A 21795-nucleotide genomic window follows, 5' to 3' on the forward strand; every position below is an offset into this window, starting at 1 on the left:
CATTCAATCATATTTATTGAGCGCAGAGCACTGTACTAAGCGCTTGGGAGAGTCCAAGTCGGCAACATCTAGAGACGGCCCCTACCCGACAACGGGCTCACAGTCTAGAAGGGGGAGACAGAGAATGAAACAAAACAGATTAACAAAATAAAATAAATAGAATAGATATGTACAAGTAAAATAAATAAATGGAGTAATAGAGGAGGATGTGGGAAGGGCTTCTCACTCAGTCATATTTATTGAGCGCAGAGCAATGTACTAAGCGCTTGGGAGAGTCCAAGTCGGCAACATCTAGAGACGGCCCCTACCTGACAACGGGCTCACAGTCTAGAAGGGGGAGACAGAGAATGAAACAAAACAGATTAACAAAATAAAATAAATAGAATAGCTATGTACAAGTAAAATAAATAAATGGAGTAATAGAGGAGGATGTGGGAAGGGCTTCTCACTCATTCAGTCATATTTATTGAGCGCAGAGCACTGTACTAAGCGCTTGGGAGAGTCCAAGTCGGCAACATCTAGAGACGGCCCCTACCCGACAACGGGCTCACGGTCTAGAAGGGGGAGACGGACAACAAAACAAAACATGGAGACAGGTGTCAGCTGTGAGCCCGTTGTTGGGTAGGCACTGTCTCTATATGTTGCCGGCTTGTAATAATAATAATAATAATAACAGTGATGATAATGATTGCATTTTTTAAGCGCTTATTGTGTGCAAAGCACTGCTTCCCAAGCGCTTAGTACAGTGCCCTGCACACAGTAAGCGCGCAATAAATCCGATTGAATGAATGAAGTCGTCAGAAGAAATAGAATTAAAGCTCGGTGCACGTCCAGTAACACAAATAGAATAGTAAATATGTACAAGTAAAATAGAGTGATAAATCTGTCCAAACATATATACAGGTGCTGTGGGGAGGGGAAGGAGGTAGGGCGGAGGGGATGGGGAGGGGGAGAGGAAAAGGGGGCTCAGTGTGGGAAGGCCTCTTGGAGGAGGTGCGCACGCAGTAGGGCTTGGAAGGGAGGAAGAGAGCTAGCTTGGCGGATGGGCGGAGGGAGGGCATTCCAGGCCAGGGGAAGGACGTGGATGGGAATAATCGTGGGGCTTTAATCAAGCAGATCTAATCAAGCCGCCTTAAAAGTAGTGGCTCTAATCAAGCAGCGGTATTTAATTCATTCATTTCATTGTATTTATTCATTCAATTGTATTTATTGAGCACTTACTGTGTGCAGAGCACTGGACTAAGCGCTTGGGAAGTACAAGTTGGCAACATATAGTGACGGTCAATCAATCAATTGTATTTATTGAGCGCTTACTGTGTGCAGAGCACTGCAATAAGCGCTTGGGAAGTACAAGCTGGCAACAAATAGAGACAGTCCCTACCCAACAGCGGGCTCACAGTCTAGAAGGGGGAGACAGAGAACAAAACCAAACATATTAACAAAATAAAATAAATAGAATAGATAGGTACAAGAAAAATAAATAAATAAATAGAGTAACAGTAAGCACGCAATAAATATGATTGAATGAATGAATGAATGAATGCATATAGTAAGCGCCCAGTAAGTACGAATGACTGACTATCCAACAGACAATGACTCTCCCCTCCTTCAAAGCCTTACTGAAGGCCCACCTCCTCCAGGAGGCCTTCTGCCCATTTGTACTTCCCAAGCACTTAGTCCAGTGCTGTGCACATAGTAAGCGCCCAGTAAGTATGAATGAATGACTATCCAACATACAATGACTCTCCCCTCCTTCAAAGCCTTATTGAAGGCCCACCTCCTTCAGGAGGCCTTCTGCCGATTTGTACTTCCCAAGCGCTTAGCACAGTGCTCTGCACATAGTAAGCGCCCAGTAAGTATGAATGAATGACTATCCAACATACAATGACTCTCCCCTCCTTCAAAGCCTTATTGAAGGCCCACCTCCTCCAGGAGGCCTTCTGCCGATTTGTACTTCCCAAGCGCTTAGCACAGTGCTCTGCACAATCAATCAATCAATTAATCAATCATATTTATTGAGCGCTTACTGTGTGCAGAGCACTGTACTAAGCGCTTGGGAAGTACAAGCTGGCAACATATTGAGACAGTCCCTACCCAACAGTGGACTCACAGTCTAGAAGGGGGAGACAGAGAACAAAACCAAACATATTAACAAAATAAAATAAATAGAATAGATAGGTACAAGTAAAATAAATAAATAAATAGAGTAACAGTAAGAGCTCAGTAAATACGATTGAATGAATGAATGAATGCACATAGTAAGCGCCCAGTAAGTATGAATGACTGACTATCCAACAGACAATGACTCTCCCCTCCTTCAAAGCCTTAGTGAAGGCCCACCTCCTCCAGGAGGCCTTCTGCCGATTTGTACTTCCCAAGCGCTTAGTCCAGCGCTCTGCACATAGTAAGCGCCCAGTAAGTACGAATGAATGACTATCCAACAGAAATGACTCTCCCCTCCTTCAAAGCCTTAATGAAGGCCCACCTCCTCCAGGAGGCCTTCTGCCGATTTGTACTTCCCAGGCGCTTAGCACAGTGCTCTGCACACAGTAAGCGCTCAATAAATACGATTGAATGAATGAATGAATGCACATAGTAAGCGCCCAGTAAGTATGAATGACTGAATATCCAACAGACCATGACTCTCCCCTCCTTCAAAGCCTTATTGAAGGCCCACCTCCTCCAAGAGGCCTTCTGCCAATTTGTACTTCCCAAGCGCTTAGTCCAGCGCCCTGCACATAGTAAGCGCCCAGTAAGAAGCAGCGTGGCTCATTGGAAGGGAAGGAGCCCGGGCTTTGGAGTCAGAGGTCATGGGTTCGAATCCTGGCTCCGCCACATGTCTGCTGTGTGACCTTGGGCAAGTCACTTAACTTCTCTGAGCCTCAGTTCCCTCATCTGGAAAATGGGGATTAAGACTGTGAGCCCCACGTGGGACAACCTGATCACCTCGTATCCCCCCCAGAGCTTAGAACAGTGCTCTGCACATAGTAAGCGCTTAATAAATGCCATTATTATTATTATGATTATTAAGTATGAATGAATGAATATCCAACAGACAACGACTCTCCCCTCCGTCAAAGCCTTATTGAAGGCCCACCTCCTCCAGGAGGCCTTCCCTGCCTAAGCCCTGCTTCCCTCTTCTTCCGGTCCCTTCTTCCCTCTCCCCTCCTTCAAAGCCTTATTGAAGGCCCACCTCCTCCAGGAGGCCTTCCCTGCCTTAGCCCTGCTTCCCTCTTCTTCCGGCCCCTTCTTCCCTCTCCCCTCCTTCAAAGCCTTATTGAAGGCGCACCTCCTCCAGGAGGCCTTCCCTGCCTAAGCCCTGCTTCCCTCTTCTTCCGGTCCCTTCTTCCCTCTCCCCTCCTTCAAAGCCTTATTGAAGGCCCACCTCCTCCAGGAGGCCTTCCCTGCCTTAGCCCTGCTTCCCTCTTCTTCCGGCCCCTTCTTCCCTCTCCCCTCCTTCAAAGCCTTATTGAAGGCCCACCTCCTCCAGGAGGCCTTCCCTGCCTAAGCCCTGCTTCCCTCTTCTTCCGGTCCCTTCTTCCCTCTCCCCTCCTTCAAAGCCTTATTGAAGGCGCACCTCCTCCAGGAGGCCTTCCCTGCCTTAGCCCTGCTTCCCTCTTCTTCCGGCCCCTTCTTCCCTCTCCCCTCCTTCAAAGCCTTATTGAAGGCACACCTCCTCCAGGAGGCCTTCCCTGCCTTAGCCCTGCTTCCCTCTTCTTCCGGCCCCTTCTTCCCTCTCCCCTCCTTCAAAGCCTTATTGAAGGCCCACCTCCTCCAGGAGGCCTTCCCTGCCTTAGCCCTGCTTCCCTCTTCTTCCGGCCCCTTCTTCCCTCTCCCCTCCTTCAAAGCCTTATTGAAGGCGCACCTCCTCCAGGAGGCCTTCCCTGCCTTAGCCCTGCTTCCCTCTTCTTCCGGCCCCTTCTTCCCTCTCCCCTCCTTCAAAGCCTTATTGAAGGCCCACCTCCTCCAGGAGGCCTTCCCTGCCTAAGCCCTGCTTCCCTCTTCTTCCGGTCCCTTCTTCCCTCTCCCCTCCTTCAAAGCCTTATTGAAGGCACACCTCCTCCAGGAGGCCTTCCCTGCCTTAGCCCTGCTTCCCTCTTCTTCCGGCCCCTTCTTCCCTCTCCCCTCCTTCAAAGCCTTATTGAAGGCCCACCTCCTCCAGGAGGCCTTCCCTGCCTTAGCCCTGCTTCCCTCTTCTTCCGGTCCCTTCTTCCCTCTCCCCTCCTTCAAAGCCTTATTGAAGGCCCACCTCCTCCAGGAGGCCTTCCCTGCCTTAGCCCTGCTTCCCTCTTCTTCCGGTCCCTTCTTCCCTCTCCCCTCCGTCAAAGCCTTATTGAAGGCCCACCTCCTCCAGGAGGCCTTCCGTGCCTCAGCCCTGCTTCCTTCTTCTTCCTGTCCCTTCTTCATCCCCCAGGTCCTGGTCCAACCTCAGATCATTAAGACGGATTCCCTCGTCCTGACGACGTTAAAAGCGGACGGCAACCCCGCCCTCACCACCCTCACCACCCCCATCCAGACAACAGCCCTCCAAGTACCGGTAAGTCCTCCCTCCCACCCCCTCTGGGGTTTGACCCCCTTCCTCCCGCCCCCCCGGGGCGGAGCCGGTGGTAGTAGCACCCAGAAATGTACTTGTTCGCATGCTGCTCTCAAGAACCTCCGGTGGTTCCAATGTGTTGCCAATTGGTACTTCCCAAGCGCTTAGTACAGTGCTCTGCACATAGTAAGCGCTCAATAAATACGATTGATGATGATGATGATGGTTGCCCATCCACCTCCGCCTCAAACAGAAACCCTTCGCCGTTGGCTTTAAAGCGCTCGATCACCTTGTCCCCTCCTCCCTCACCTCATCGCTCTCCTACTACAAGGAGGAAGCAGCGTGGCTCAGTGGGAAAGAGCCCGGGCTTTGGAGTCCGAGGTCATGGGTTCGAGTCCTGGCTCCGCCACTTGTCAGCTGGGTGACTTCGGGCATTTCACTTAACTTCTCTGGGCCTTAGTTCCCTCATCTGGAAAATGGGGATGAAGACTGTGAGCCCCACGCGGGACAACCTCGTCACCTTGTATCCCCCCCGGCGCTTAGAACAGTGCTTTGCACAGAGTAAGCGCTTAATAAATGCCATCGTTATTCTTAGTAGTAGTAGGAATCATTGAGCACTTTTAGTGAGCACCGGGAAAGAGCGGGCAGGCGGGGATTCATCGCGGCCCCCGCCCCGGACGAGCAGTGTGTCTGCGTCGGGTCCCGAAAGGCAGAGCATGGCTCTGGGGACCAATCAATCAATCAATCAATCAATCAGGTGTATTTATTGAGCGCTTACTGTGTGCAGAGCACTATACTAAGCGCTTGGGAAGTCCAAGTTGACCTGGGTTCTCGCCCCGGTTCCTCCTGCAGCCCCGAGGCCTCACCCTCCGCCTTTCTACTCGCTCACGGCGCTCCGGGCCCCCGGGGTGAGAGGGCGCGGAGGGCCCGGCTCTCCTTCAGAGAAGCAGCGTGGCTCAATGGAAAGAGCCAGAGGTCATGGGTTCAAATCCCGGCTCCTCCGCTTGTCAGCTGGGTGACTTTGGGCAAGTCGCTTCCCTTCTCTGGGCCTCAGTTCCCTCGTCTGGAAAATGGGGATGAAGACTGTGAGCCCCACGGGGGACAACCCGATCACCTTGTATCCGCCCCAGCGCTTAGAACGGTGCTTAGGAAGCGCTTAACAAATGCCATCTTCATCATCGTCATCTGACGAAGGAGCAGGATTTTCGGGATTGACTCCCCTTTGGGGCCAAGCCTCTCTACGGCCTTTTCAGGCGCGTCCTCGCCGGCCGACGTTGAGGCTCTCATCATCATCATCAGTCGTATTTATTGAGCGCTTACTATGTGCAGAGCACTGTACTAAGCGCTTGGGAAGTACAAATTGGCAACATATAGAGACAGTCCCTACCCAACAGTGGGCTCACAGTCTAAAAGGGGGAGAGGGACGAGGGCCTCGGAAGAGGGACGGAGGAGGAAACAGATTTAATAATAAGGATAATAATGAAGGCATTTGTTAAGCGCTTACTACATGCCAGATGGAGGAGGAAACAGATTTAATAATAAGGATAATAATGAAGGCATTTGTTAAGCGCTTACTACGTGCCAAGCACCTGACTGCCCTTGGCTACCTCCGAGGGAGAAAACCGGCCAGGAATAAACTGCAGCTGGGTGGGTTGGCGTCTTCCCCGGCCCCGGTCGCCAGCTACCCCCTTGTACTTCGTGTTCTTTAGGTGCTTACCACGTGTCAGGCACTGTACTGAGCGCCGGTGGGGGGGGCGTACAAGGGCCTCGGTGGAAATGTGCTCGGTCTTTATTGCTCCAGACGCTGGTGGGTAGCAGTGGGACCATCCTGACGACGATGCCCGTGATGATGGGGCAGGAAAAGGTGCCCATTAAGCAGGTCCCCGGCGGGGTGAAGCAGCCCGAGCCCCCCAAAGAAGGAGAAAGGAGGACAACCCACAACATCATCGAGAAGCGCTACCGTTCTTCCATCAACGACAAAATCATCGAATTGAAGGACCTCGTCATGGGGACCGACGCCAAGGTGGGTGGTGGGACGGACGGACGCCGGTTATCTTCAGAAAGAGCCGCGGTATTGGTTAAGTGCTCACTAGGTACCGAGCGGGGCTCAGTGGAAAGAGCCCGGGCTTTGGAGTCAGAAGACGTGGGTTCAAATTCCGGCTCCGCCACTTGTCAGCTGGATGACTTTGGGCAAGTCACTTCACTTCTCTGGGCCTCAGTTCCCTCATCTGTAAAATGGGGATCAAGACTGTGAGCCCCCTGAGGGACAACCTGATCACCTTGTAACCTCCCCAGTGCTTAGAACAGTGGTTTGCGCATAGTAAGCACTTAATAAATGCCATCAAAAAAACAAACAAACAAAAAAACATAAAAACAAAACTATGTACTGGGCACCATTCTGAGCGCTTTAATAATGACGATAGTATTTGTAATGCACTTACTATGTGCCAAGCGCCGTTCTAAGCGCTGGGGTAGATGTGAGGTAATCAGGCTGGGCACACGAGACTCACAGTCTTAATTCCCATTTTATAGTCGAGGGAACTGAGGCGCCGGTTATTTTAAAAGATAACTGTGGTATTGGTTAAGTACTAACTACGTACCGGGCACCATTCTGAGCGCTTTAATAATGACGATAATATTTGTTATGCACTTACTATGTGCCAAGCGCCGTTCTAAGCACTGGGGTAGATGTGAGGTAATCAGGCTGGGCACACGAGACTCACAGTCTTAATCCCCATTTTACAGCCGAGGGAACTGAGGCGCCGGTTATTTTAAAAAATAACCGTGGTATTGGTTAAATGCTAACTATGTACCGGGCACCATTCTGAGCGCTTTAATAATTCCAATAGTATTTGTTAAGAACCTACTATGTGCCAAGCACCGTTTAAGCACTGGGGTAGATGTGAGGTAATCAGGCTGGGCACACGAGACTCAGTCTTAGTCCCCATTTTACAGCCGAGGGAACTGAGGCGCTGGTTATTTTAAAAAATAACCGTGATATTGGTTAAGTGCTAACTATGTACCGGGCACCATTCTGAGCGCTTTAATAATTACGATAGTATTTGTTAAGCACTTACTGTGTGCCAAGCACTGGGGTAGATGTGAGGTGATCAGGCCGGGCACACGAGACTCACAGTCTTAATCCCCATTTTACAGCCGAGGAAACTGAGGCACAGGGGAGTGAAGTGACTCGCCCAAGGTCACACAGCTGACGAGAGGCAGCCTGGCTCAATGGAAAGCGGACGGGCTTGGGAGTCAGAGGTCATGGGTTCAAATCCCGGCTCTGCCACTTGTCAGCTGTGTGACTTGGGGCAAGCCATGTCTCTGAGCCTCAGTTCCCTCATCTGGAAAATGGGGATGAGGACTGTGAGCCCCACATGGGACAATCTGATCACCTTGTATCCTCCCCAGTGCTTAGAACAGTGTTTTAAGTGCTTAGTAATAATAATAATAATGGCATTTATTAAGCGCTTACTATATGCAAAGCACTGTTCTCAGCACTGGGGAGGTTACAAGGTGATCAGGTTGTACCACGGGGGGCTCACAGTCAATCCCCATTTTACAGATGAGGTAGCTGAGGCACAGAGAAGTTAAGTGACTTGCCCAAAGTCACACAGCTGACAACTGGCAGAGCTGGGGTCAGTAAGCGCTCAGTAAATATGATTGAATGAATGAATGAGTGAGGGGGCAGAGCTGGGACTGGAACCCACGTCTTCTGAGTCCCAAGCCCGGGCTCTTGCCACTGGGCCGTGTTGGATGTGGTTTTATTGCTCTCTATTTATTTTGTTAACGATGTGCATATAGCTTTGATTATTTGTTCTGATGACTTGACACCTGTCCACATATTTTGTTTTGTCATCTGTGTCCCCCTACTAGAGTGTGAGCCCGTTGTTGGGTAGGGACCGTTGTTATGTGTTGCCAACTTGTACTTCCCAAGCACTTAGTCCAGTGCTCTGCACACAGTAAGCGCTCAATAAATACAATTGAATGAATGAACGAGTGTGGTTGAGGGGGCCGGTATTCCTGGGAATAGTGGCACGGGGGGGATGGGTGCTTGCCCTTCTCGCGGATCGGCCCTCCCACGTCGTGCTGAAATCTCCAGTGGCTACCAATCAATCTGCGCATCAGGCAGAAACTCCTCACCCTGCGCTTGAAGGCTGTCCATCCCCTCGCCCCCTCCTACCTCCCCTCCCTTCTTCTCCAGCCCAGCCCGCACCCTCTGCTTCTCCGCCGCTAATCTCCTCACCGTACCTCGCTCTCGCCTGTCCCGCCATTGACCCCGGGCCTGGAATGGCCTCCCTCTGCCCATCCGCCAAGCTAGCTCTGTTCCTCCTTTCAAGGCCCTGCTGAGAGCTCACCTCCTCCAGGAGGCCTTCCCAGACTGAGCCCCTTCCTTCCTCTCCCCCTCGTCCCCCTCTCCATCCGCCCCCCTTACCTCCTTCCCTTCCCCACAGCACCTGTATATATGGATATATGTTTGTACATATTTATTACTCTATTTATTTTATTTGTACATATCTATTCTATTTATTTTATTTTGTTAGTATGTTTGGTTTTGTTCTCTGTCTCCCCCTTTTAGACTGTGAGGCCACTGTTGGGTAGGGACTGTCTCTATATGTTGCCAATTTGTACTTCCCAAGCGCTTAGTACAGTGCTCTGCACATAGTAAGCACTCAATAAATACGATTGATGATGATGATGATGATGATGACGACTCCCTGCAGATGCATAAGTCCGGCGTTCTGAGGAAGGCCATCGACTACATTAAATACCTGCAACAGGTCAACCACAAACTGCGGCAGGAGAACATGGTGCTGAAACTGGCCAGTCAGAAGAACAGTAGGTCCCCCCCGGGGGCGCACGGGGGGCCCGGGGCTGGGCGGGAACCCACCCCGCACCCCAAAACGGCGGGGCCGGGCGGGCCGCGCCCCGACGGCTTTGTCTCCGCAGAGCTGCTGAAGGGCATCGACCTGAGCAGCCTGGTGGACGGCGACGTGGACATGAAGATGGACGACTTCAAGCAGAACGTCCTCCTCATGTCCCCGCCAGCCTCGGACTCGGGGTCCCAGGCCGGCTTCTCGCCCTACTCCATCGACTCCGAGCCGGGGAGCCCCTTGCTGGACGACGCCAAGGTAGGGCCGGTTTCGGAAACGCCCCCCGACCCCCCCCCGGGCCCTTGGGCAAGGATGGCCGGGTGATGCTGTGTTCGAGCTCCTTGGAAAGAGAAGGGGAGCCAAGGCAGGAGGCTCTCCCGGGCCCCACCTGTCCGCGTCCCCGAGGGACCGCCGGCCGGAGAAGAACAGTCATTCATTGTCAGTCGTATTTATTGAGCGCTTACTGTGTGCAGAGCACTGGACTGAGCGCTTGGGAATCCAGTTTGGCCACATCTAGAGGCGGTCCCTACCCAACAGCGGGCTCACAGTCTAGAAGGGGGAGACGGACAACAAAACAAAACAGATTAATAAAATAAATAGAATAAATGTGTACAAATAAAGAACAGAGCCGGTTACCTGGGGAGAGCTGAAGGGCCGGTCTTTCAAGAGCCAGGTCGATGGTTAGGACCACCTGTTGAGGTTTTCATTCATTCATTCAGTGGTATTTATTGAGCGCTTACTGTGTGCAGAGCACTGGACTGAGCGCTTGGGAAGTCCAAGTTGGCCACGTCTAGAGGCGGTCCCTACCTAACAGCGGGCTCACAGTCTAGAAGGGGGAGACGGACAACAAAACAAAACAGATTAATAAAATAAATAGAATAAGTGTGTACAAATAAAGAACAGAGCCGGTTACCTGGGGAGAGCTGAAGGGCTGGTCTTTCAAGAGCCAGGTCGATGGTTAGGACCACCCGTTGAGGTTTTCGTTCATTCATTCAGTGGTATTTATTGAGCGCTTACTGTGTGCAGAGCACTGGACTGAGCGCTTGGGAAGGCCAAGTTGGCAACATATAGAGACGGTCCCTACCCAACAGTGGGCTCGTTCATTCAATCGTATTTATTGAGCGCTTCCTGTGTGCAGAGCACTGGACTGAGCGCTTGGGAAGTCCAAGTTGGCAACAACTAGAGACGGTCCCTGCCCAACAACGGGCTCACAGTCTAGAAGGGGGAGACAGACAACGAAACAAAACAGATGAACAAAGTAAAATAAATAGAATAAATGTGTACAAATAAAGAACAGAGCCGGTTACCTGGGGAGAGCTGAAGGGCTGGTCTTTCAAGAGCCAGGTTGATGGTTAGGACCACTTGTTGAGGTCTTCATTCATTCAGTCGTATTTATTGAGCGCTTACTGTGTGCAGAGCACTGGACTGAGCGCTTGGGAAGTCCAAGTTGGCAACATCTAGAGACGGTCCCTGCCCAACAGCGGGCTCACAGTCTAGAATGGGGAGACAGACAACAAAACAAAACAGATTAACAACATAAAATAAATAGAATAAATGTGTACAAATAAAGAACAGAGCCGGTTACCTGGGGAGAGCTGAAGGGCCGGTCTTTCAAGAGCCAGGTCGATGGTTAGGACCACCTGTTGAGGTCTCCATTCATTCAGTCGTATTTATTGAGCGCTTACTGTGTGCAGAGCACTGGACTGAGCGCTTGGGAAGTCCAAGTTGGTAACATCTAGAGACGGTCCCTACCCAACAGCGGGCTCACAGTCTAGAAGGGGGAGACAGAGAACAAAACAGATTAACAGAATAAAATAAATAGAATAAATATTGAAATAAAGAAATAAAGAAGAGAGCCGGTTACCTGGGGAGAGCTGAAGGGCTGGTCTTTCAAGAGCCAAGTCGTTGGTTAGGACCACCTGTTGAGGTCTCCATTCATTCATTCATTCAGTCGTATTTATTGAGCGCTTACTGTGTGCAGAGCACTGGACTGAGCGCTTGGGAAGTCCAAGTTGGCAACATCTAGAGACGGTCCCTACCCAACAGTGGGCTCATTCATTCAATTGTATTTGTTGAGCGCTTACTGTGTGCAGAGCACTGGACTGAGCGCTTGGGAAGTCCAAGTTGGCAACAACTAGAGACGGTCCCTGCCCAACAACGGGCTCACAGTCTAGAAGGGGGAGACAGACAACAAAACATAACAGATGAACAAAATAAAATAAATAGAATAAATGTGTACAAGTAAAGAACTGAGCCGGTTACCTGGGGAGAGCTGAAGGGCTGGTCTTTCAAGAGCCAGGTTGATGGTTAGGACCACCTGTTGAGGTCTTCATTCATTCAGTCGTATTGATTGAGCGCTTACTGTGTGCAGAGCACTGGACTGAGCGCTTGGGAAGTCCAAGTTGGCAACATCTAGAGACGGTCCCTGCCCAACAGCGGGCTCACAGTCTAGAATGGGGAGACAGACAACAAAACAAAACAGATTAACAACAGAAAATAAATAGAATAAATGTGTACAAATAAAGAACAGAGCCGGTTACCTGGGGAGAGCTGAAGGGCCGGTCTTTCAAGAGCCAGGTCGATGGTTAGGACTACCTGTTGAGGTCGTCATTCATTCAGTCATATTTATTGAGCGCCTACTGTGTGCAGAGCACTGGACTAAGCGCTTGGGAAGTCCAAGTTGGCAACATCTAGAGACGGTCCCTGCCCAACAGCGGGCTCACAGACTAGAAGGGGGAGACAGACAACAAAACAAAACAGATTAACAACATAAAATGAATAGAATAAATGTGTACAAATAAAGAACAAAGCCGGTTACCTGGGGAGAGCTGAAGGGCTGGTCTTTCAAGAGCCAGGTCGATGGGTAGGACCACCTGTTGAGGTCTCCATTCATTCATTCATTCAGTGGTATTTATTGAGTGCTTATTGTGTGCAGAGCACTGGACTCAGCGCTTGGGAAGTCCAAGTTGGCAACGTCTAGAGATGGTCCCTACTCAACAGTGGGCCCATTCATTCATTCATTCAATGGTATTTATTGAGTGCTTATTGTGTGCAGAGCACTGGACTCAGCGCTTGGGAAGTCCAAGTTGGCAACATCTAGAGACGGTCCCTACCCAACAGCGGGTTCACAGTCTAGAAGGGGGAGACAGACAGCAAAACAAAACAGATGAACAAAATAAAATAAATAGAATAAATGTGTACAAATAAAGAACAGAGCCAGTTACCTGGGGAGAGCTGAAGGGCCGGTCTTTCAAGAGCCAGGTTGATGGTTAGGACCACCTGTTGAGGTCTTCCTATGTGTCTGTGCAGCGCGTGCTTCAGAGAGTACGATACAAGAGTTTAGGTAGGCATCCTCCCCTCCCCTCGAAGAGTTTGCAGTCTAGCAAGGGAAGAGAAGACACCTTGAGCCTGTTTGTAGGGTGCGGATAAGGGCTTCAGCCCTTACCACGAGAGGCTGACTGTCTACAGAGAGAGAAGCAGCGTGGCTCAGTGGAAAGAGCCCAGGCTTTGGAGTCAGAGGTCATGGATTCTAATCCCGGCTCCACCAATTCATTCATTCAATTGTATTTTTTGAGCGCTTACTGTGTGCAGAGCACTGGACTAAGAGCTTGGGAAGTACAAGTTGGCAACAACTTGTCAGCTGTGTCAGCTGAGAGTTGTCAGCTGTGTGACTTTGGGCAAGTCACAGTTCACTTCTCTGGGCCTCAGTTCCCTCATGGGACAATGGGGATGAAGACTGTGAGCCCCACGTGGGACAACCTGATCGCCTTGGAACCCCCCCAGCACTTAGAACAGTGCTTTGCACATAGTAAGTGCTTAAAGAATACCATCATTATTATTATTATTATTATTATTGTATCCCCAAGCACTTAGAACAGTGCTTTGCACATAGTAAGCGCTTAACAAATGCCATCATTATTATTATTATTATTGTATCCCCCCAGCACTTAGAACAGTGCTTTGCACATAGTAAGTGCTTAACAAATGCCATCATTATTATTATTATTATTATTATTGTATCCCCCCAGCACTTAGAACAGTGCTTTGCACATAGTAAGCGCTTAATAAATGCCATCATTATATTATTATTATTGTATCCCCCCAGCACTTAGAACAGTGCTTTGCACATTGTAAGCACTTAACAAATACCATCATCATCATTATTATTATCATTATGTCCCCAGCCCTTGCCAACCCCAGGCACCAGGACATTCATTCATTCATTCAATCGTATTTATTGAGCGGTTACTGTGTGCAGATCACTGTACTAAGCGCTTGGGATGTACAAGTTGGCAACATATATATTGCCAACATCATATATATATATGTATACATATACATATATATTTATACATTCTAATATCATCGGAATAATAGTGATGATGGGATTTGTTAAGCGCTTACTATCTGTCAAGCACTGTTCTAAAGTCTCGGGTAGGTACAAGCTAATCAGGGTGGACACGGTCCCTGTCCCACGTGGGGCTCACGGTCTGAATCCCCATTTTCCAGGTGAGGGAACTGAGGCCCAGAGATGCGAAGCGACTCGCCCAGGGTCACACACGGCAGACACGCGGCGGAGCCGGGATTAGAACCCAGGTCCTCCCGACTCCTGGGCCAGGGCTTTAGTCACTAGGCCCCGCAAACCCGTGGCTCGATGGCGCGGTGGGCTGTGGCGTGCCACTCCGGGGCAGAGGGAGAGGCAGGTTCTGTGAAAAATCTGGGGAAGGGTGGGTTTTCGAATGGAGAACTCACGCGACTCAAAAATCGCCTTGCCGGCCCCACAACTATCCCTGTTTTCAAGCATCAGGCCTTTTCTGAGAGAAGCAGCGTGCCTCAGTGGAAAGAGCACGGGCTTTGGAGTTAGTCATCATGGGTTCGAATCCCGGCTCCACCACATGTCTGCCGTGTGACCTTGGGCAAGTCGCTTAACTTCTCTGAGCCTCAGTTACCTCATCTGTAAAATGGGGATTAAGACTGTGAGCCCTATGTGGGACAACCTGATCACTTTGTAGCCCCCCCAGCGCTTAGAACAGTGCTTTGCACATAGTAAGCGCTTAACAAATGCCAACATTATTATTATTAAACCAGAAATCTGAAGACATTTGGAAAGGGATCCCCCCTTCCTTCAAGGACGGGAAATCACCGGCCCAGCGGGTCGGGAACCTGGCAAAGCGTCAGAAGACAAGGGGCTCCCTTCCAGCGCCTCCTCGCCTCTTCCCTCCCCACACCATTTCCCAGTGGGTCGCTAACCCCGCAGCTGCCTCAGTTTCCCCAGCTGTAAAATGGGGAGATTAGTACTTTGAATCCCGTTAACGTTACTCAGCTGCCTTTTTAGATCGCCCTCAAATCAGCATCTGCTGATCATCAAGTAGACCCTCCCGCCTTCCGTTCGGTGACCTTTTATTCTCACCGGTGGAGAGGGGGACGAGGGGGAGAGGAAGGAAGGGGCTCAGTGTGGGAAGGCCTCCTGTAGGAGGGGAGCTCTCAGTAGGGCCTTGAAGGGAGGAAGAGAGCGAGCTTGGCGGATGGGCAGAGGGACTGGGGGCATTCCAGGCCCGGGGGAGGACGTGGGCCGGGGGTCGATGGCGGGACGGGTGAGAGCGAGGTACGGTGAGGAGATTAGCGGCGGAGGGTGCGGGCTGGGCTGGAGAAGGAGAGAAGGGAGGTGAGGTAGGAGGGGGCGAGGGGATGGACAGCCTTCAAGCCCAGGGTGAGGAGTTTCTGCCTGATGCGTAGATTGATTGGTAGCCACTGGAGATTTTTGAGGAGGGGTGTGATATGCCCAGAGCGTTTCTGGACAAAGATAATCCGGGCAGCAGCATGAAGTATGGATTGAAGTGGAGAGAGACACGAGGATGGGAGATCAGAGAGAAGGCTGATGCAGTAGTCCAGACGGGATAGGATGAGAGCTTGAACGAGCAGGGGAGCGGTTGGGATGGAGAGGAAAGGGCGGATCTTGGCAATGTTGCGGAGCTGAGACTGGCACCGGCTGAGATGGCCGGTGAAGCGTTCGTTCGCCCTGACCTCCCCTCCCGTCTGTGTTTCACAGGTCAAAGATGAGCCCGACTCTCCGCCGGTGGCCCTGGGCATGGTGGACCGCTCTCGGATTCTGCTGTGCGCCCTCACCTTCCTGGGCCTTTCCTTCAACCCCCTGACGTCCTTGCTGGAGTGGGGCAGGGCCCACGGCTCCGGCAAACACGCCTACTCGGCCGCCGGGCGATCCGTCCTGTCCCTGGAATCAGGCAAGGGATTTGGGCGGGGAGCTCCTCGGCCAGCTTCCCACCCCCGGAGCCCACCGTGGCTGGGCCGCTTGGATTCTCCTAGAGCCCCGGGGGGTAAACTGAGGAACCGTTCTCGGGGCTAACTGAGGGATTCTGGCCCACCCCAGTAGCCGCTCATCATCCTAGGAAAGGCTGGGTGGGCTCTCAGAAGCCACTTGCCCAGCTGGCCACCCTGAGGCCCAATCAGTCGTATTTATTGAGCGCTCACTGTGTGCAGAGCACTGTACTAAGCGCTCGGGAGAGTACAGTATAACAATAAACAGACACAGGGACGAGGGATCCGGTGACTTCGGGGTCTGCTTCGTGGTCCCCTGGGGTGGTTTTTCCCATGGCCATGAAGCCGGAATCCTCCCTCCCGTTCCTTTTGGGCCGCAGGGATTTCCAGGCATTCATTCATTCGGTCCTACTTATTGAGCGCCTGCTGCGTGCCAAGCACTCTACTGAGCATTTGGGCAAGTACAGTGTAACAAAGAAACAGACACGATCGGCACCGGGAAGACAAGAAGTTGCCAGAGGGACTGGGATTTTTCTCCCCGAATCTTTTTGCCGGGTTTTAGATCGGGTGCATCATTTCCCCGTGTCCATCATGTGGGTGGCTAGCATATTTGGCCGCTTTGGCCATTGATTCTAGAGGTCAGATTGTCAGAAATCAGCCCAGGGTCATGTCCACTCTTTAATAATAATAATAATAATAATAATAATAATAATAATAATAATCAATCGTATTTATTGAGTGCTTACTATGTGCAGAGCACTGTACTAAGCGCTTGGGAAGTACAAATTGGCAACACATAGAGACAGTCCCTACCCAACAGTGGGCTCACAGTCTAAAAGGGGGAGACAGAGAACAGAACCAAACATAACCAACAAAATAAAATAAATAGGATAGAAATGTACAAGTAAAATAAATAAATAAATAAATAAATAGAGTAATAAATATGTACAACCATATATGCATATATATATGTATATATATGTATATACATACATATATACATATATACAGGTGCTGTGGGGAAGGGAAGGAGGTAAGATGGGGGGATGGAGAGGGGGACGAGGGGGAGAGGAAGGAAGGGAGGAAGGGGAATGATGTTGGTATTTGTTAAGCACTTCCTATGTGCCATAGTAATTGTACTTCCCAAGCGCTAATTTGTACTTCCCAAGCGCTTAGTACAGTGCTCTGCACATAGTAAGCTCTCAGTAAATACGATTGATGATGTGCCAAGCACTGTTCTAAGCGCTGGGGTAGATACCAGGTAATCAGGTTGTCCCACGTGGGGCTCACGGTCTTCACCCCCATTTTCCAGATGAGGGGACCGAGGCCCAGAGAAGTGAAGTGACTTGCCCAAAGTCACCCAGCCGACAAGTGGCGGAGCCGGGATTTGAACCCACGACCTCTGACTCCAAAGCCCGGGCTCCTTCCACTGAGCCACGCTGCTTCGGTGCCCCTCCCCGCGAAACCGGCCAGCAGTTTTACTCAATCAATCAATCAATCAATCGTATTTATTGAGCGCTTACTATGTGCAGAGCACTGTACTAAGCGCTTGGGAAGTACAAATTGGCAACACATAGAGACAGTCGCTACCCAACAGTGGGCTCACAGTCTAAAAGACTCCTGGGATGGCTTGTTCCTTCTGCGGCCCTGGGGCGCGTAGCGAAGGCCTGTCGGACTAACCTGGCCTCCGCCTTCTTACAGTCAAAGGCCGGGGGGATTGGTGCGGGCGGGCATCAATCAGTGGTATTTATTGAGCGCTTACCGGGCCGAGCTGTGTACCAACTGCTTGGGAGGCACGGTACAGCAGAGTTGATAGACGTGAGCCCTGCCCACAAGGAGCTTACAGTCTAGAAGACGTATTCTAGACATTTTTAGACCGTGAGCCCACTGTTGGGTAGGGACCGTCTCTATATGTTGCCAACTTGGACTTCCCAAGCGCTTAGTACAGTGCTCTGCCCACAGTAAGCGCTCAATATGCCTCAGTTCCCTCATCTGTCAAACGGGGATGAAAACTGTGAGCCCCACAAGGGACAACCTGATTACCTTGTAACCTCCCCAGCGCTCAGAACAGTGCTTTGCGCAGAGTAAGTGCTTAATAAATGGCATCAAAAAAAAAAAAAAAGGCACTTCTCTGGGCCTCGGTTCCCTCATCTGTAAAATGGGGATGAAGACTGTGAGCCCCACGAGGGACAACCTGATTACCTTGTAACCTCCCCAGTGCTTAGAACAGTGCTTTGCACATAGCAAGTGCTTTAATAAATGTCATCAAAAAAAAAAAAGGCACTTCTCTGGGCCTCAGTTCCCTCATCTGTAAAATGGGGATGAAGACTGTGAGCCCCACGAGGGACAACCTGATTACCTTGTAACCTCCCCAGCGCTTAGAGCAGTGCTTTGCACATAGCAAGTGCTTTAATAAATGTCATCAAAGAAAAAAAGGCACTTCTCTGTGCCTCAGTTCCCTCATCTGTAAAATGGGGATGAAGACTGTGAGCCCCACGAGGGACAACCTGATTACCTTGTAACCTCCCCAGTGCTTAGAACAGTGCTTTGCACATAGCAAGTGCTTTAATAAATGTCATCAAAAAAAAAAAGGCACTTCTCTGTGCCTCAGTTCCCTCATCTGTAAAATGGGGATGAAGACTGTGAGCCCCACGAGGGACAACCTGATTACCTTGTAACCTCCCCAGCGCTTAGAACAGTGCTTTGCACATAGCAAGTGCTTTAATAAATGTCATCAAAAAAAAAAAGGCACTTCTCTGTGCCTCAGTTCCCTCATCTGTAAAATGGGGATGAAGACTGTGAGCCCCACGAGGGACAACCTGATTACCTTGTAACCTCCCCAGCGCTTAGAACAGTGCTTTGCACATAGCAAGTGCTTTAATAAATGTCATCAAAAAAAAAAGGCACTTCTCTGTGCCTCAGTTCCCTCATCTGTAAAATGGGGATGAAGACTGTGAGCTCCACGAGGGACAACCTGGTTACCTTGTAACCTCCCCGGCGCTTAGAACAGTGCTGTGCACATAGTAAGCGCTTAATAAGTATCATCAATAAATACGATTGATGGTGATGATGATAAAGGACAGACTTCATTGACTAAATGATGATGTCATTTATTAAGCCCTTACTACGCGCAAGGCACTGTTCTAAGCGCTGGGGAGGTTACGAGGTGATCAAGGCGTCCCACGGGGGGCTCACAGTCTTCACCCCCATTTTCCAGATGAGGGAACGGGAGGCACAGAGAAGTTAAGTGACTTGCCCAGAGTCCCACAGCTGTCGGCAACTGGCAGGGGCGGAATTTGAACCCGCAACCTCTGACTCCAAAGCCCGGGCTCTTCCTGCTGAGCCGTGCTGCTCCTCTGACTAAAGCTGGCCAGTTCCGTCGGTGTCCGCGGGCGGGCGAGGGGTGTGGTGGCCTTTGAGGGACGCGGTGTAAAGAAGAGGTCGGGGGGATCGCGTATTTAACGACGGCGTATCATCATCATCAATCGTATTTACTGAGCGCTTACTATGTGCAGAGCACTGTACTAAGCGCTTGGGAAGTACAAATTGGCAACAAATAGAGACAGTCCCTACCCAACAGTGGGCTCACAGTCTAAAAATGTGTATGTGGCAGCGGGGGGAGAAGGTGGCCACGTCCCAGGGAGTCACAGAAGCCACCGGGCCCTGGGAAATTCCTTAGTGGCTCCTTTGGAATTTTGTCTCCACGTCCCTTCCTCCGCCACCCCAGTTTCCGGGCTGAACGCTCTCCCTTCCCCGCCCGCCCTTGCCAGGCGCCAGCGGCTGGTTTGACTGGATGCTGCCCACCCTCCTCCTCTGGCTGGTCAACGGCGTCATCGTCCTGAGCGTCTTCGTCAAGCTGCTGGTCCACGGGGAGCCCGTGACCCGGCTGCACTCGCGCTCCTCGGTCACGTTCTGGCGGCACCGAAAGCAGGCCGACCTGGACCTGGCCCGGGTAAGTTAGGCCCCTCCGTGCCACCGCCCAACCGCCGCCACCTCCACCCCCCCGTGCCCACGCACCACACCCCAGGGAAGAAGGCCGGGCGCGGGCGGCGTGCCCTTTTTGCGGCCCGGAGGCCGGACGATCATTTCCTTCCGTTCGTTCGTCCGACCGCGTGTGCAGGGCACTGTACTAAGCGCGGGGAAAGTCCAATCAATCAATCAATCAATCAATCGTATTTATTGAGCGCTTACTATGTGCAGAGCACTGTACTAAGCGCTTGGGAAGTACAAATTGGCAACACATAGAGACAGTCCCTACCCAACAGTGGGCTCACAGTCTAAAAAGTGGGCTCACAGTCTAAAAGCAACATATAATTTCCTTGCCTTCGAGACGGCAGCGAGTCAGCGGAAGAGCTGTCCGAAGGGCCCGGGTCGCATGCTCTGGGCTTGGGGTGCCTCCTCTGTCCCTTGGGAGAGTCTTGACTTCCACTTTGAGCTACTCCCCGTCAATCAAGCCCTTTTTGGCACTGCGCGGCCTCCTTGGCTGCCCCAGAGGATGTCAGATGTTCCCCCTTGTCCCCCTCTCCATCCCCCCCATCTTACCTCCTTCCCTTCCCCACAGCACCTGTATATATGTATATATGCTTGTACAGATTTATTACTCTATTTATTTATTTATTTATTTGGTGTATATGTTTGTGCAGATTTATTACTCTATTTATTTATTTATTTTACCTGTACATATCTGTTCTACTTATTTTATTTTGTTAGTATGTTTGGTTTTGTTCTCTGTCTTCCCCCTTTTAGACTGTGAGCCCACTGTTGGGTAGGGACTGTCTCTATGTGTTGCCAATTTGTACTTCCCAAGCGCTTAGTACAGTGCTCTGCACATAGTAAGCGCTCAATAAATACAATTGATTGATTGATTGATTGATTGTTGGGTAGGGACCATCTCTATATGTTGCCAATTTGTACTTCCCAAGTGCTTAGTACAGTGCTCTGCACATAGTAAGCGCTCAATAAATACGATTGATGATGATGATGATGATGTCAGAGAATGAAGGGGGTCCCCTTCTAGGCTGTGAGCCCACTGTTGGGTAGGGACCGTCCCTATACGTTGCCAACTTGGACTTCCCAAGCGCTTAGTACAGTGCTCTGCACCCAGTAAGCACTCAATAAATATGATTGATTGATTGTTGGGTAGGGACCGCCCCTATACGTTGCCAACTTGGACTTCCCAAGCGCTTAGTACAGGGCTCTGCACACAGTAAGCACTCAATAAATACGATTGATCGATTGATTGATTGTTGGATAGGGACCGCCCCTATACGTTGCCAGCTTGGACTTCCCAAGCGCTTAGTCCAGTGCTCTGCACCCAGTAAGCGCTCAATAAATACGATTGATTGATTGTTGGGTAGGGACCGTCCCTATACGTTGCCAGCTTGGACTTCCCAAGCGCTTAGTCCAGTGCTCTGCACCCAGTAAGCGCTCAATAAATACGATTGATTGATTGATTCATTAGTCCAGTGCTCTGCACCCAGTAAGCGCTCAATAAATATGATTGAATGAATGAATGAAGGGGGGGACATTGGGGCAATAATAACAATGGGGTAGATTGGATTCAGTCCCGGTCCCACACCGGGATCACAGTCTAAGTGGGAAGGAGAAGAGGTACTTTATCACCATTTTACAGACGAAGAGACTGAGGCCTGGAGGAGAATGGGAAGCAGCATGGCTTAGTGGATAGTCCCTTCAAAGCCCTACTGAGAGCTCACCTCCTCCAGGAGGCCTTCCCACACTGAGCCCCCTCCTTCCTCTCCCCCTCCTTCCCCTCCCCACAGCACCTGGATATATGTATATATGTTTGGGCGGATTTATTACTCTATTTATTGATTTATTTTATTTGTACATCTTTAGTCTATTTTGTTAATCTGTTTTGTTGTCCGTCTCCCCCTTCTAGACTGTGAGCCCGCCGTTGGGTAGGGACCGTCTCTGTATGTTGCCAACTTGGACTTCCCAAGCGCTTAGTACAGTGCTCTGCACACTGTAAGCGCTCAGTAAATACGATTGAATGAATGATAGAGCACCGGGCTGGGAGTCCGAAGAACCCAGTTTCTATTCCCAGCTCCGCCATATCATCATCATCAATCGTATTTATTGAGTGCTTACTGT

General features: G+C 50.6%; 1 protein-coding gene across 1 annotated transcript in view; it reads left to right on the forward strand.

Annotated features, from left to right (window-relative positions):
• SREBF2 (sterol regulatory element binding transcription factor 2) overlaps window positions 1-21795 on the forward strand; it is a 71428-nt gene that overhangs the window by 17455 nt on the left and 32178 nt on the right. Inside the window, exons 4-9 of the mRNA XM_038756193.1 lie at window positions 4415-4537; window positions 6336-6557; window positions 9259-9373; window positions 9485-9666; window positions 15458-15650; window positions 19455-19636. Coding sequence (XP_038612121.1) covers window positions 4415-4537; window positions 6336-6557; window positions 9259-9373; window positions 9485-9666; window positions 15458-15650; window positions 19455-19636 — 1017 coding nt within the window. The remainder of the gene's footprint in view (window positions 1-4414; window positions 4538-6335; window positions 6558-9258; window positions 9374-9484; window positions 9667-15457; window positions 15651-19454; window positions 19637-21795) is intronic.

The sequence above is a fragment of the Tachyglossus aculeatus genome, chromosome 14 (genome assembly GCF_015852505.1).
Source record: "Tachyglossus aculeatus isolate mTacAcu1 chromosome 14, mTacAcu1.pri, whole genome shotgun sequence".
Classification (NCBI taxonomy): domain Eukaryota; kingdom Metazoa; phylum Chordata; class Mammalia; order Monotremata; family Tachyglossidae; genus Tachyglossus; species Tachyglossus aculeatus.